This window comes from Orussus abietinus, unplaced genomic scaffold (assembly GCF_000612105.2).
Source record: "Orussus abietinus isolate OABI.00-Male unplaced genomic scaffold, Oabi_2.0 scaffold30, whole genome shotgun sequence".
NCBI classification, from domain to species: Eukaryota; Metazoa; Arthropoda; class Insecta; order Hymenoptera; family Orussidae; genus Orussus; species Orussus abietinus.
The window spans coordinates 432,301-446,688 of record NW_019394276.1 but is presented as its reverse complement, the minus strand read 5'-3'; the positions used below and the strand labels follow the sequence as shown (position 1 = coordinate 446,688).

The 14,388-nt window shown below is 56.0% G+C and overlaps 1 protein-coding gene across 1 annotated transcript in view; it reads left to right on the top strand.

Moving 5' to 3' along the window:
• The first annotated feature begins 2,772 nt into the window (after positions 1 to 2,772).
• LOC105701717 (MKL/myocardin-like protein 2) overlaps positions 2,773 to 14,388 on the top strand; it is a 101,946-nt gene continuing 90,330 nt past the window's right edge. Inside the window, exon 1 of the mRNA XM_012428693.1 lies at positions 2,773 to 4,178. Coding sequence (XP_012284116.1) covers positions 4,139 to 4,178 — 40 coding nt within the window. The 5' untranslated portion in view covers positions 2,773 to 4,138. The remainder of the gene's footprint in view (positions 4,179 to 14,388) is intronic.

The following is a 14,388-nucleotide window of genomic DNA, read 5'->3' as shown; positions in this document are numbered from 1 at the left end:
TCCGTTCGAACTGGACGTGACAATAGACTGGGAGTTTCCCCTCTCTCCCACCGATTTCTTATCACCGCGCGACACCCACCAAATTTTCATTTCTTTCGCCCGATTTTCGCCATTTCCGCCATATCTTAGATTTCTAATCATTTTTAATTTGCCGTTTTCTTGCGGGGGTGCAGGGCACCCCCCAACGCGTTTTCCCCCGACAAAGCCGATTAACTGGCGGCGAAGGTGCGGATAAACGAGGCGGAATCGAATGCGAGTCGCGCGCCTCTCGCGGCGGCGGATCGCGGCTGTCGCTTTGATTCACTGCTTCCTGCGAGCGGCCGCGAGCTGTCGCTCGTCGTATTTTTATCTCGGCACATCGCTTCCCTCCCCCCCNACCCCTCCCCCTCGCCCTGCCCATCCCCCGCGGCGGCCTTATTTTTCCGCCGTCTCTTTCGCCCTCCCCGGTCGTGGGATTAGCTCCCTCCTTTTTCTCGAATTCCTCCTCGAAGCCCAGGGATAGGCGCCGAGGGAAAGCGCGGGAAATCGAAACTTCCAAGGAATCCGAATGGTCTGAAAATTGAGGGGGGAGGGAACCCCGAAAAAGGAAAAATCGGAGACGCGCAACGTCGCCGAGAAGGAGCGGCGATAAATTCACGGAGAAAACGGTGCGACCGGGCGCTTTGCGACTCCTTTTCCTTTTTTTTTTTCTTCTTCTTCTTCTTCACTTCTTTCTCTCTCTCTCTCTCTCCCTCCCGCGTTAATCTCGCCGAAATAATGGCGAGACAATTTAAATCATGTCGACCTCGGCGGCGATAAACGCCCCGGAGAAGAAAGGCCCGTGTAGGCATTCCGCGCGGAATCCGAATTTCGCAACGGGCCCGTCGCGGGCGGCGGGTGAAAAATCGCGGATCCGCCGCGGCGAATTCCGCGATCCGTATCTGGCCGGCGGTCGGCTGTTATCGCGCGATTCTCTCACTCATCGGACCGTGAGAGATAAGTGTCGGGGAGACGTAACCTTCGGAGAAAGCCGATCCGAAAGTGACCACCGGTCCGTATCTTGGGTTTCACCTCGCGAGAGCGTCTCGCTTGGATTATTAATCGGCGGAGTTTTTGCGAAATCGCGGAATCGCGAGATCTCGCGAAATACAGATGTCGCCCCAGTAGAGGGGTGGAGGAGGATGCGCGCGCTAGTAGTTACGGCCGGGCGCGGCGAGTTTGGTCAGACACTCCGAGCGCCTGATGGACGCGGAAGGAAAATGACGAATAACGAGGATGACGATTACGGCAGTGGATATGTCGGAGCTACGTATTATCGGAAACTGACGGATGCATCCTTTGCAGGAGGCGTCGCGGGAATATCTAATGAGATTTATTTCCAATAAACAGGGCGTTTAACGGGCACGTTTCCTGGTCGGTTTGTCGGCCGGTCCTTGTTTCCGTGTTTTCTCAAGTTTCGACGGGCGAATCCTCCGGTTTTGATTTATCTCGGACAGGAAAGTCTCGTTTCGCGTCGCCGGTGCGCGCGGACGCCTGTCCGAATTGTCGCCGACGTCGACGCCGACGCCTCGGCGCGGCGGGCATTCCTGGCGCGCGGCGTGGCGCTCCCTGGTTAGCCTCTGTCATTTCCGACGATAATGGCGTCTGTTTTTAGAGATTAGCTAGGTATCTAGCCGGCCCTCGTCGCCTCGGTCACTATAAAGGCCATCTGTTCGGTTTTAACGTCTTCGCGGGCCGCGTGACGTCACGGCCGTCCGGAACCAGGATGGCGGCCGCACCGCCCACGCGGCCTCCGCTTTTCTCGCCCGGTAAGCTAGCGCCGATTTTCCGCCCACCTTGCGGTCGCATCTCGTCGATGAAGAGCCCACCGTCATCGAGGGAATCGCCATTCGGCCATTCCGGGTCTTGACGGTCGATCCAGCGGATCGATGGATCGATTCGCCGGATGATCAAGCGGAGGACCCCCCGACCAAGTGACGCGTCGTTCTCGTGACGGTTGCCATGACGATCTCGTGACGGTCCTCGGAGGCACAGGCGGTCGACGATGACGGATCGCTAAAATCATTCCTTGGCCAATTGTTTCGCCACACCTTGACTCGTCGATTCATTTTATTTAGATCACTCTTCGATCGAGGATACCTACGTGATCGCGGTCCCGTCGTCGAGTATCCTCTTTTTATAGGGACTCCCTCGATTTCCGCGTTTCCGGCCTCCGTGGGGATCTTCCGAACGATTTAGACGCGTCGAGGTCTCGCGGCGAGTTCTGTGCCAAACTATCGATCTGTCTTCCTGGTCCGTTTCCTGACTCCATTATCGATGAGTATATGTTGACTGTAACGACTCTTCTATCTGCCAACTGTCAATGACTCTTTTCCCGGTTAGGAGCGACTCGATAAGATCGAGGCGTTCCTCGATGGATGATCGTTGGGTGGCGTAGTGATCTAGTTTTAGTCGTTACTATTTTTTAAAAATTATTATTGGGTGGGGAGAAAGAAGAGGAGGGAAGAGGTGGTCGCGGTATCGACGTTCCTTGATCGTTTGGTAGGTCGATCGGTCGATCTCTCGATCCATGTCACGAGGGACGATCTCGAGTTTTCCGAGTATCCCCTCGAATCCTCCGGGCATGCATTTGGCTCGACGCCAGGCGTCCCGACGCCTGCCGAGAGGGTGGACCTCGTCCGAGCTCGGCCGAGTCCGGCCGAAGTCGGCGTCCCGGCGCCGAGCGTCCGTCAGTGCACGCGTGACATGGCTGCGAGCCGCTCCCGCGACGACGTCCCGACGCCCGCGATGTGCGATAAGGCGTGATAAGGACCACCGCGACAAGGAGGCTACGCTTTTGCCACCCCGCTAGGTGGCGTTATCGTGCCCCCCTAATAACTCGACCTCGACCTGACGTCCTCGAACTTCGACTTCCTCAACGAGTGCCCTGCGCGAAGCCGAACTCGATTACTCCCTCGAGTGATAAGAACCGAAATTTGATTGTCCACGGAGGTAGGAGGTGGGAACGAACGCGCGACGTGACATTTCTTGACGGATCGGAAAGTTCGGAAATTAAGTCGTTAAGTGTTTGGCGGCAGAACTTGAAGAGGCGGTATCTGAAGTGTCGTGACATGCACTTCACGTGTCACCAGGTTGGAAACGCTGAGTAAAACCCGAAGACGGTGTCTGAATACGTCAAGACCTTTTCAAGGTTTATGGGGAAACGTCCGTCGACGGAATCGACGAGCTGCCAAGTCGAGACTTCGGCGCACTTCGTCCTGAGATTTTTCTATCTAGGTCGCACGCTATGAAGAAGTGCACCGTAAATTACCACGCGTCAACCGGCACTTCCTTTCGGGCCGGATAAATTTCTCGAGGACCTTCGGTCGTCGATGCACTTCACCATGAACGCGTCGCACCGCGCGTTAGCATCGTAGAGCCTGAAGAACTCGCACTCGTACTCGAGCGTGCAGACACTTACGCAATACCGTCCGCCACGGCGTAGGTGATAAATAATGAGATAACTCAATCCCGGTGAACACCCCGAGGACATCGGAAGTGCGAGAAGTCGAGAATCGCTCGTGGGTACTCTTATAAGAGAGCACCTCAAGATCAACGAGGTCACCCGGGAGTGACAATTGTCACGTACGGGAATGACAATTGATTCGCGCCGACCTGACAGGGATCCACCCTCTCGCCATTCCCAGCGAGGTCACCGAATAATTCGGCGATCCGTCGTCGACCTTGAACCTCATCCCGCGAAGTGCGCGAAATCATTCCCAGATCGCGAAGTGCATTCCACGAGGTCGAGACTGGGAGGCCTGGACCTCCCCGAGGTTGAGCTGCCGAAGAATTTGGAAATTAAGGTCTGACGGCACCCTAGGGGAAAAGAAGTAGGGAGGAGATCGATGAAGTAACGCGTTCCACCCCGAAGAGAGGTCGGTCCTCGGCCTCGAGGGTGGCTGGGAGCGAGGTCGGGTTCGAAAGGCTGGGAACGCGACCTCGCGATGAGACCTCGGGGCTCGACGTGACCCCGGGGTCGACTCGACCTCGACCTCGACCTTCCTCGGCATCCATGTCGGAGTCCGTTCTCGTGGGCGCGCGGGTGTAGTGGAACTCCCGGGAGAGGTGCCGGGAGGTCGACGATGGAACATCGGTGAGGTCACGAGGCCACCACAGAATGCCTGAGCCCAGGGCGAAGCGCTGCAAACACTGTGACGGTACGGCATTTTGGTGCACGAGGAAGCAGCGCCCCCCGGCAAGGCTTTCGCAACTAACTCTAACCTCTCCGAGTTGCTTGGTGTGCCTCCGACTAACCCGCTAATTACTGGAGACGTCCTCGGATTTTCTCAAAACGAAGACCGCCGACCATGGCGAAATATGGACCCCTTCGTTACTTCTTTTCTTGTGTGACAATAAATCCTCTTGTTTGATAGACGACGGCCGGTCTGGAATTTCTCTCTCCCCTTCTGGCGCAACCTAAAAATGTCCTCCCCCCTGAGTTATCGATTATTAATTATTTCATGCGGTTGCTAATTATTTCATAGTGAGTACCGATATACCGACGGGAGGTCACGATGCGATTTTTCAGTGACACCCACGAGGGTGTTCCTAACCTAACCTCGAGCCGATCGAAGACTCGTCGGAAAATCGAGAGTCTCTCCGCCGGCGACTCGCTAAGGCGGTCCCCGAGAAAGTGGGACGAGACTTTCGATGAAAAGTCAGTCTTAATTAGGAACCGAGGCGGCCATCTTAGCTTTGGGTCATTCATTCCAAAGTGGCCGGCGTCGTCGCCGGACACTTGGACGACTCTTGGGGCAGACCACGGCGCGCGGAACGCATTCCGATCGGATGGCAGCCACGTCCAACTAACCTAACCTATCCGGTTAGGTTCTCTGCACTCGCCCCCTCCGCCTCCTCCTCCCTCTTTCCCGGCGAGCGAGCACTCTTTCTCTCTCTGCCGCATCGCCGTATTTTTATCTCGGGTTATTCACCCTCTTATCTGCTAATAGAGGGAGAAAGAGGCTCTTATCCGCCCCAAGTGGCGATTCGGGCCGATGCGCCGCCATCTTGCGAGTCCGCGGTCACGTGACCGCGCGGCGCCCTGAACAGTGCCCCTCGTGGCGGGCGTTTCGAAACCTGCATCTCCTTCTTTCCCTTTTTTTTTTTTTACCTGAAGGAACTGAAAATTCGATTTTCTCCTCAAGGTCGTTAAACTTCCGTCAATCCTCTGGGAAGTTGCGCGGCTCCTTCGGGCCGCGAATGCCGGGAGGCCTTCGTCGTTTATTTTCACGTCGAGCCGACGAACGGGAACGGCTTCCAGCTATACGCTAACGTCACTCCGACGATCTGGTTCCGCGATTTCTCGGTAATAAGGGATTCTTCGGAATTCCTCGACGATGATTCCCCAGATTACGCGGCGAATTTTCATTTCTTTTCCCCCGGGAACAGATATCGAGCCGAGGGTTTTCACTACCCGCGGCGTTAGGTCCTAATTTAGATTCGAGTTAGACTTATTTAGGCCCCTCTTCGTGTGGGGCTCGAGCAGCGGCTCGTCGGATTGTTAACGTCCGCGCGTTTCTGGCTCCTTGTTAAAAAAGAAAAAATGAAGAAAAAAACGGTAGGAGGGTAAAAACCGAGAGGCGGCGTACGGAACGTAATCCCAGACATCGCCGGCTCTCGTCGGATCGATATATTTCCCCGGGACCGAGGAGGTTGTTCCGGAGAGGTGGCAAATAACTCGAGGATCCTCGATTACGCGACGACGTGCCCTCTCGGATCTCTGGGGGATAGTTATTTCCCTTTATTTCTTTCTTTCTCTCTCTCTTTTTTTTCCCTACAAATTTTCGCGGCCCACTTCGACCCCCCAGGGGAAATTCGGTCGAAGAATGAGAAAGAGAGAGATCGGAGAAACGACGCTCTCCCACCGAGTCCGACCTGACGGAGTTAGGAAATCGAAGATGGCCATCGCGATAAATTTCCACGGCGACGGTTTTATGGACGGGTGGACGGTTCGGGATATTTTTTTCTTCCACTGCTCTCCCCCTCCCTCTCTCCGGAATTCCTGCGGCGTTATTAAAAAGTATATCTTCAGATACGGCCCGGGACCCCCGCGGGCTGGGCTGTCAATGTGACAGGAACGATCGTGGCAAGGAGTCCCCGAGGAGCTCGACTTATTTCGATCAGAGGATGGACACCGAGGATGGGACTCGAGAGATCACTCGACTAGAGGATCCCCTCCCCTAGTGCCCCTCGACTTTTTATCGCCTTGTTAAGTACAAAAGGTGTTTTTCGCAATTATTTATACCTCCTCGCGAGCCGCGCCGTGGCGGAGGGAAGCTGGCGGCCGTCATCATAATAAATTCCCTCCGGTGGCATATTTACGAGCTGACCGATATTCCCTCCTCTTTTTGCCCCCCTCCCGCCCCTTCGCGATAAATCCAAATCGCGATATTCGGCCCCGACGTTCAATCTTTTCCTTTTTACCTTTCTTCGTTTCCACCTCGTTCTAATCGATTACGCGTCCTTTCGCGTGCACGGTGACCCTGGTGACGGTTTTTCTTTTTTCTTTTTTAATGGGGACTCAGGGAAATAATGGCACGACCAACTTGACGGAAATATCCGCGGCCCACGTGTCGAGGATGTCGCGTGATTAATATTTGACACGTGCACGCGTAACCTTTGGAGGGGGCGGATATCTTTTTTAAAATCGAGGAAAATTCGCCGGATTCGCGGAATGGCCGTGGGGTGCGTCACGTCGTGCAAAATAAAGAGGAGAATCTTCAGTGTTTCCCTCCCCCTCCACCTCGAATCTTGTGGGAGGGCGTATGTCGCGTTACGTAAGGCCCTCTTTTCCGCGGCTCTATTTTTCGCACTCCCCGAGGCGACTCTCGGGAAGCATAAATTATTAATGGAGATCGGGAGACCATCCATAAATCCCTATGTAAAGTGAGGAGCGATATCGAGGACCTCCGAGGAGATTCGCGAGTCGTGGCTATCGGAGGTGGATCTTCCGACTCGCGGTTTAGTCAACCCTGGGAAATTGGAGGGCCTCCACGGGAGGGGGTTTACGATCAGGCGGGGAAATAATAAAAATCGGGAAACCAATCCCAGAGATCGGTTTTCGCATCCTTTCCGAGCAACTCGTTCGAGTAGGACGTGTCTTTGATTTACCGCCCGCTACCGGACGAGAGGACTCCCCGCGTGTTTTTCTATCTTTTTCTCCTTCTTTCCCCTGGCTTTTAGAAGGAACGCGAGGTGAGGGAGAAATGGCGAAAAGGAGTAAATAGGGGGAAAAAGAAATGGGGAAGGTCCATGGGCGAGCAGGGCACCCCGTGGGCAGGAGGTCGGGGGTTGGGGCTGGGGCTCGACTCGGTGAACCACCTCTCCCTCTCGGGGAATAAAACTGTCTCGTAGGCAAATGGCTCGTAAATATAAAGGCCAACAGCTGTCGATGGAAAACAAATTCTATATTTAACCCCCGGCCTCTGCAGGCCTATACTCTAACTCTCCGAGGCGGCCGTAAGGCCTCGACTTTACTGGGTTACGGTGGATTCTCGCGAGGCGCGGAATATCCCGGACGGGGGGGCCCCCCCACCCACGCTCGAAATTCGAAAAACGCCGAAAACCATGTCGAGCGAGAGAAAAAGGGGGACACTTCCCCCCGGACCGGTTGGCCCTCGATTCCTCGCTGATTTACGAAATTCGCCGCACCCTCCGCGACCGCGGAGGTGCGGCCGATCCTCCGCACGGGAGGGCCCCGATTTTGGGCAGTTTCAGGTAAAACGGGGCCCGGGATACTTGCCAAAGAGATGCTGGATTTCTGGCTTTATCGACTTTTGTCTATAGAGGCTGACCGGGCGATAAGCTCGGAGCGAATCCATGGGACGAAATCGCTTTTGGGCCCTCTCGGGCCCCCTCGATCGGTCGGGGGCCGCGTGGGAATCGGGCCGTAAACGCGGCGGACGTCGATTTACGGGGCGGCCAGGGTGGGGGGCGATTTTCGTGGGCTTTTGGCGGGCAATCGGTTCGATTATTTATCGGGTCGGTATGCGCGATGCGTGGGTGGGGCCGGCCGAGCTGGCGGGCTTCCAAGCGGAGACACCTCGCGTCTCAGGATTCCCGCCCGGGCGGGCCTTTCCGTGTTCCCCGTTCTCCGGACCGTGGAACCGTTCGAGAACTACTCCGCTATGTCGAGCGAACGATCTTAGGCGTGACGATTTTAAGGATCTCCAGAGATTTCGGAGATTTCCCCGGGACGCGTCGACGTATGGATTCCCATCGCGCGACGACGTCGGCGTCTTCTTGCGCGCCGCCATAAATCTTTTCTCTCTCTCTCCCGGCCTCGTCTTCTTTCCAGATATCTCTCTGGAGTTTGGAGAATCGGAGGATTCGAGATATTCGAGGGATTCGGGCGCATAACGCGCCCGCCCGGGCGAGCCGCGCCGCGGCTCTTCTATTTCCGTCCCGGCGATCGGCCATATTTGACTTAGGGGCCACCCGAGGAAAGGGTTAACGCTCCAAACCCAGAAGTCCCTCCGTGGCGAACCGAGTTATATTTCCGCTTCCGGAAGTGCACCTGACTTCCGGCCCTACCCGGGCGGGCGGATCCGCCCGTGCCAACGATGCGAGCCGATCTCCCCGCGAGATCGGCCGATTAATTAGTGCGCGAACCGTCCCACCCCTTTCCCACTTCGGCTCCCGTAATTGGCTCCGTCGTCGGGGAAACTCGACGGCGACGTCGGGACTACGTCGTCCTCGCCTTATAATTAATTTCTTTCCCTTCCGACATCTCGCGCGGCGATCTCGGAAAAAGGAAACCCACGCGACCCTATCTAGACCCTCCATCTCCCGATCCGATCGAATTCCGGCCGCATCTCGAGGTCGGCGTTTCTTCGCCGACTTCCGGTGCGTTTTGCCGGTCTTTCTGTCTCCTCGCCGGACAGGTGCCGCCGCGCCATCGATCTTGATCCCCCGAGGACCTTGTATCTCCGATCGATCGGGATCGGCGCGATCCTGCCCCCCTCGTCGCCCCCGGTTATTCCGAGACAACGCGTTTTGCCCGCGACCGCTCGCTCGCCGTCAGCCGGTGGAGGGACACCTACCAAAGCCCGCTGCTAATGGACCGGCTGTATCTTCCCTTTTCCCACTTTTTCTACCCTTCCCGTCTAAAGACTCCCGACTTTTCGACGCGTAAATATAGTCCTACCCGGGAGGAGGCGCGGCCTCGGGTTTTCTCTCGCCTCCTCCACCGCGGAACGTCCACGATATGAGCGGAAAAATCATTTCCCAACCCTGACGCCCTGTTATCATTCGGGGGTATTTTTCTGACTCAACAGGGAGTCGGGGGTGATGATTAAAAAATAATGGCAGGGTCGATGTCGAGAAAATCACATTATGTGGATCTCTCGAAGAGCTGACGGCGTGTTAGCGGAAACTCGCTCTTTCCGCGAGATTTCCGCGAGATTTCCGCGGCGGGAGGCCAAGTGAGTCAGTGAGTTGGGCGCATGCGAAATTAGATCAGGAATTACTCGCGGGCCTCGGGACCGGCTCCGACGTCCGCCATGTAGACGGCGTCGCTCCGCCGAGGGAGCGACGTCGCCGACGTCGACGTTGATTCACCGGGCTCGATGACGCGGAACGGACGGCATAGGGGACGTCATCGCGACGACGGGACTTCGAATTTTCCCCGATTTTCCCGGGGCTATCGGCGACTGCCTCGTTATCGCGCCAGAGGTGAGAGGCAAGGGATAAAGTCCCGGTCGCGGCGATTCCTCCGCTCCGTAAACGCGATCGGCATGCGGCGAGGAACTCGCGGTGTCCTCGGAATCCGAGCGATATCCCTCCTCGGGAGATAATTGCCGAATGGTATCGATTAGCTCCTCTTTTTGTGGGATTTCTCGCGGAGCGGTTTCCGTGTCTATCGAGCGCGGTGAAAATTCGCCAGCGAAAATTCTCCTCGGTGAAAATTCGCCAGCGAAAATTCTCCTCGGTGAAAATTCGCCAGCGAAAATTCTCCTCGGTGAAAATTCGCCAGCTAAAATTCTCCTCGGTGAAAATTCGCCAGCGAAAATTCTCCTCGCTGACCATTTGTCAGCGATGATTCGCCACTGAAACCTCATCAGGGGAATATCATTTGTTAGAATTCGCCGCCGAAAATTCCCACGCTAAAAATTTCCCACTCGAAATTCGCCACTGAAAGTTCATCGGCGAGATATCGCTTCTGATAATTCGCCGGCAATAATTCACATGCTAAAAATTAGCCGCTCAAAATTCGCGAGGGAAAATTCGCCGCCGAAAATTCACTACCCGAAAATGCGCCACCAAAATTCCGCTCCACCGCGACCCACTTTTCGGGACGAAGTGTTTCGGGGTAATGGAGTCGTTCCTGTCCCGGTGCCATTAGGCAAAACGTATCAATGAGTCCGGGTATTTCGGGCCATCCCCGACAGCGAAGCATCCCCACTGACGTCAATTTCCGCTCCACCTTCCATCCGTTCCTCGTCCCCGGCTTCCACTCTTTTTTCCCCTCTGGATCGCTATTCCGGAATTCGACCGACAGGTGCTATCGGTTCGATCCCCGATCGTCACTTCCGGCTCCCGATGGCGGCGTTTCCGGCCACCGGGTCGCCTGCGGATCGATTTCGTGTACCGGGAGGTTGGCACGCCTCGGCGCTCGGTAATTGGCAGTGACAGCTTCCCTCTTCCCGAATTTCTATCTCGTCGCCCTCGGCCGAGAACCCGAAAGTGTCGTTAAAAAGCGATCGGGGGAAAACGAGTCCGCGGCTCACGGAAATAAATCCTCTCGCCGACTTCTTCGTCACTTCGAGATTGGATTCCGGTGACTGATGCCCGCGCCATTCCCGTCGCTCTCTTCGCTATTTCCGGCCGCCCGATTCCGCTTTCCTCCGTTCCACTTATCCCGAAGGAGTAGAAAAAAGTGCCCACAGGACGTCGACAGGGAGTAGGCGAGTCGGTAGTCGGTTTTCGGGGCCCCTCCACCTGTAATTAGGAGTAAGCTCTCGGGTAACCTCCACGCGTAGGACCACGAGGAGCTGCGGAAAGAAGGCGGAAAACGCGGGCCGGCGCGAGTCCCTCGCTCGGGAATAATTAATGCCCGAGATGACGCGTCTGGGCTCGGAACAAGGCAAGGTGAGACGAAGAGCGATGATTGGATGAGATATGACTGGGGCCGACTCGGACTTGGCATCCGGTCTAGGAAGCGGCCTCGTCGCCGTTGTTGTCCTTAATGAGCGAGACTCGACCCGACTCGAGTCGAGTCCTCTTTAACTCGGCCGCTTCTGTCAACCCCCTCGACTCTCTTCAGGGTGAGTCTTCTCTCCTTCCTCGTGCTCTTCCTTTTCTTCCTCCGCGGACCGGTCCTCTTCCTCGCCTACTCTTCCATGACCTGGATGGGTCCCAAGCTCGCGACCGAGCCTCGACTTGGGTGGTTCGCCATCGCTCCTAATTTCCCTAGATAATATCCAATCATCTGGAAAAACTTCCTGGACCCGCCAAAGGAATGATACCAGAGACGGTCTCTATCCAACCGCGTTAAAAATGATCAAAAGTCAGACTAGGCATTTTTTTTCTACATTTCGCGTCATGGAGGAAGCATGGTCCAGGGATGCTGAGAGGAATCCCCTGCAGAACGCGGTCTTTTTTGGGACGGTTTAACCCTTTTAGCGTATGGGCGAATTTCACCAGGGCGTGCAATCTATATGGGACCAACGGTGGACGCACTTATGGGTCCATAGTGCCGAAAGGGTTACAAGACCCGAACCCTATCTACACTTCGAGCCGATCCTCAAGGCACTTCTCGCCTCCACCTCCGCGAAATTTTACCTTAAGCCGCGCCGGATTTAGTGGAAAAAAATCACTCCTCCTGGCATCGCCGGTTCCCTCCCCAAGGTCGCTCTTCTCTGGCAAGATGCCCGGCGACGCTGGACGGACGTTTCGCGGGATTTTTGCCTTTTATCCCTATTTCGAGGCCATCGGCGCCTTCAAGTCCAGGATAAGATCGACTCGCGATCGACTTGGAAATTTCCCACCCTCTCTTCGGGTATTCGGCCCGCCATCCTGGCCGTCCTCGAGGTCGCTCGTTTGCGAAATGCCTATCCTTGTTCGAGATCGAAGCACTTTGCATCCGCTGACGCGGAACGTCTCAATGCCAATGTTAAGACGGGCGGAAGACGAAATTAACCCGAGTTACCGCACCAGAGATGCGTACCACCGGAGGCCCCGCGGCCGATCCTGCCAAAAGCTATCGAGTCGGGAATGTCAACGTTTGTGCGTGTCGCGCAACATTGTCGTGATAAATTGGAGCCGGGGTTGCGCAAGTGGCCGCGGCCGGTGGGCCGCCTTTAAACCGTCGAGCGGCGTCGGAAATGACGCCTGCAAGACCAAGAGGGGAGGCCCGAACAGGCCGGCGATTCTCTTGCCCGAATTTCCGACCGTTTTAGAATGGCGAACTCTCTCGACTCAGGTCGGCCATTTTCCGACTCCCGGGTTGACGGAAACCAAAACTGCCCATATAGATTCACAAATGACGGATGATTTATAAATAAGAATTAAAAGTCACTGTTTAACTTCCCATCCAAATCGACGAGGGTGGTTCCCACACGTAGTCTGTGGGAATCTCCTCAAGGGTTAAATCGCGCCACTCTACCCGTCTGTATTTCTCCTGGGGCCGAAGAGGCGACGGGCGCGTCTCTTGGCGGTGCTCTTTGATCGCCGTGATATGTATCTAGTGAGATTTCGGGTAGAGAGGGTCGAAAATCGGGGGATTTTCGGCTTTGCTAGCTGGCGCGCGAACTCGCGATTCCAAGGTCTGCCCCCGAAGAGGTTACGCAACTATCCTCGGAGGGGAATTCGCGGCGGCCTTGGTTCCTCTCCTCGAGGACGCTCCTCGGGGTCCCGAGAGGTCGGCGGCGCTCTGGAAGCTCGCCTTCTCTTTGCACGGGGTGGATTCGGCCCTCTCTCTCTCCCTCTGCCCTTGCATTACCGGATATTTCCGTCGAGAGCTTAGCCGCGCCCCTCCGCCATTCCCGGCATGGCCAGACGGTGGACGGTGCTATGTAAAGCTCCCCGGAGCGTTCCCTGGCTTTTTTCCGGCCTTATAAGAGTCGCCGGATTTACCCTCGCGGTCCGATTCCGTCCCGCACTTTTGTCCACCTCGGTTCTCTCTTTTGGGTCCTCTCGTTTAGAACTTTCCTACGAGAAATCGAGAAAATCGGGGCCGAAAGTGGATTCGGCGCCGCAATGGCCAGACCAGGCCCGGATGATGAAGATACGGAGGGCCCTCTTGATAATCGCTTTAACGGGGTCGTTGGGCTTTAATTGGCGAAACAGCCTCGACGATAAAGCCGTTTCTTGGGCTGTGCAAATATTCCCCCTCGGTTTTTTTACCCCCCCTCCGGCCTGGCGTGCAAGAAATTGGGCGCGCACCGCCGATTTTAATGACACCGGTACTCGGCAAATTCCACTTGGCTCTTCGGCCGAGCGGCTTTTTTTCTCCGGAGAAAGGCCCCCTTTTTCGCGGCCCCGTCCTCCAGGCTGGCGCACGACTCGGGAACGGCCAGGAGGACCAGGGGGAGGACCTACGCCCCTCGTTGAAATCCTCCTCTCGCGAAGCACGTGCAAACACGAGGTCGGTTAGTTGAAATTCCCCGGGGGGAGGGTTTTTGCGACGTACCCCCCCCCCCTCCCCCCCTCTGTCGGGACGGGCCCCGCGGGATTCGCAATTTTTAGCGCGTAATCACAGGGCTCCGGGCCAAGGTGCAAACGGGCCTACTTAAACTCGCTCCCGATGGCGGCGTAAACGAGCTCGCTTGAGACGTTAAGTTTTTCTCTCGGGGCCCGACGTGGCGCCCCCTGTGCTCGGATTATTCCGCACTTCCTGTTATAAGGTGTCGCGATCCCGATATTTGACTCCCTTATCACGGTTTTCTATTTCCAAGGCACCGGCTCTCCCGCTCCTGGACCACCGTCCTGTCCGGTGGAGACGTCAGGTTTATCCCGCCGATTCCCCGCCGGAACGGCGCTCGCCGATAAATTTCTGACTTTACGCTTTCGGGGAGAGCGAGAGACGAGCGACGAGGCCGCTCGTCGGTCTGGTAAAAACAAGCCGGATAACTTTACAAGCCCGTTATGCAAGACCCCGAGAGGAGGAAGGAGGTCGAGGCCTGAAGGATTTCCGCGGGAAAATTTCAAGACACTCGCCCTGTTTTTCGGCACCCACCCCTAGCCCGGGGAAATCCTTTCCCCCGGGTCTTACTCAAGATCGCGGGCTCTAGATCCTATTCTAATTATTTTTTTTTCTTTTTTTATTTCCATATTTCAATGGGGTCTCTCCAATTTCTCATGGCCTCGCCAAGGGGTGGTCACCATTTCGGGAATCCTTGGACGCAAGGGGCCGTTCGGACTTCCTGG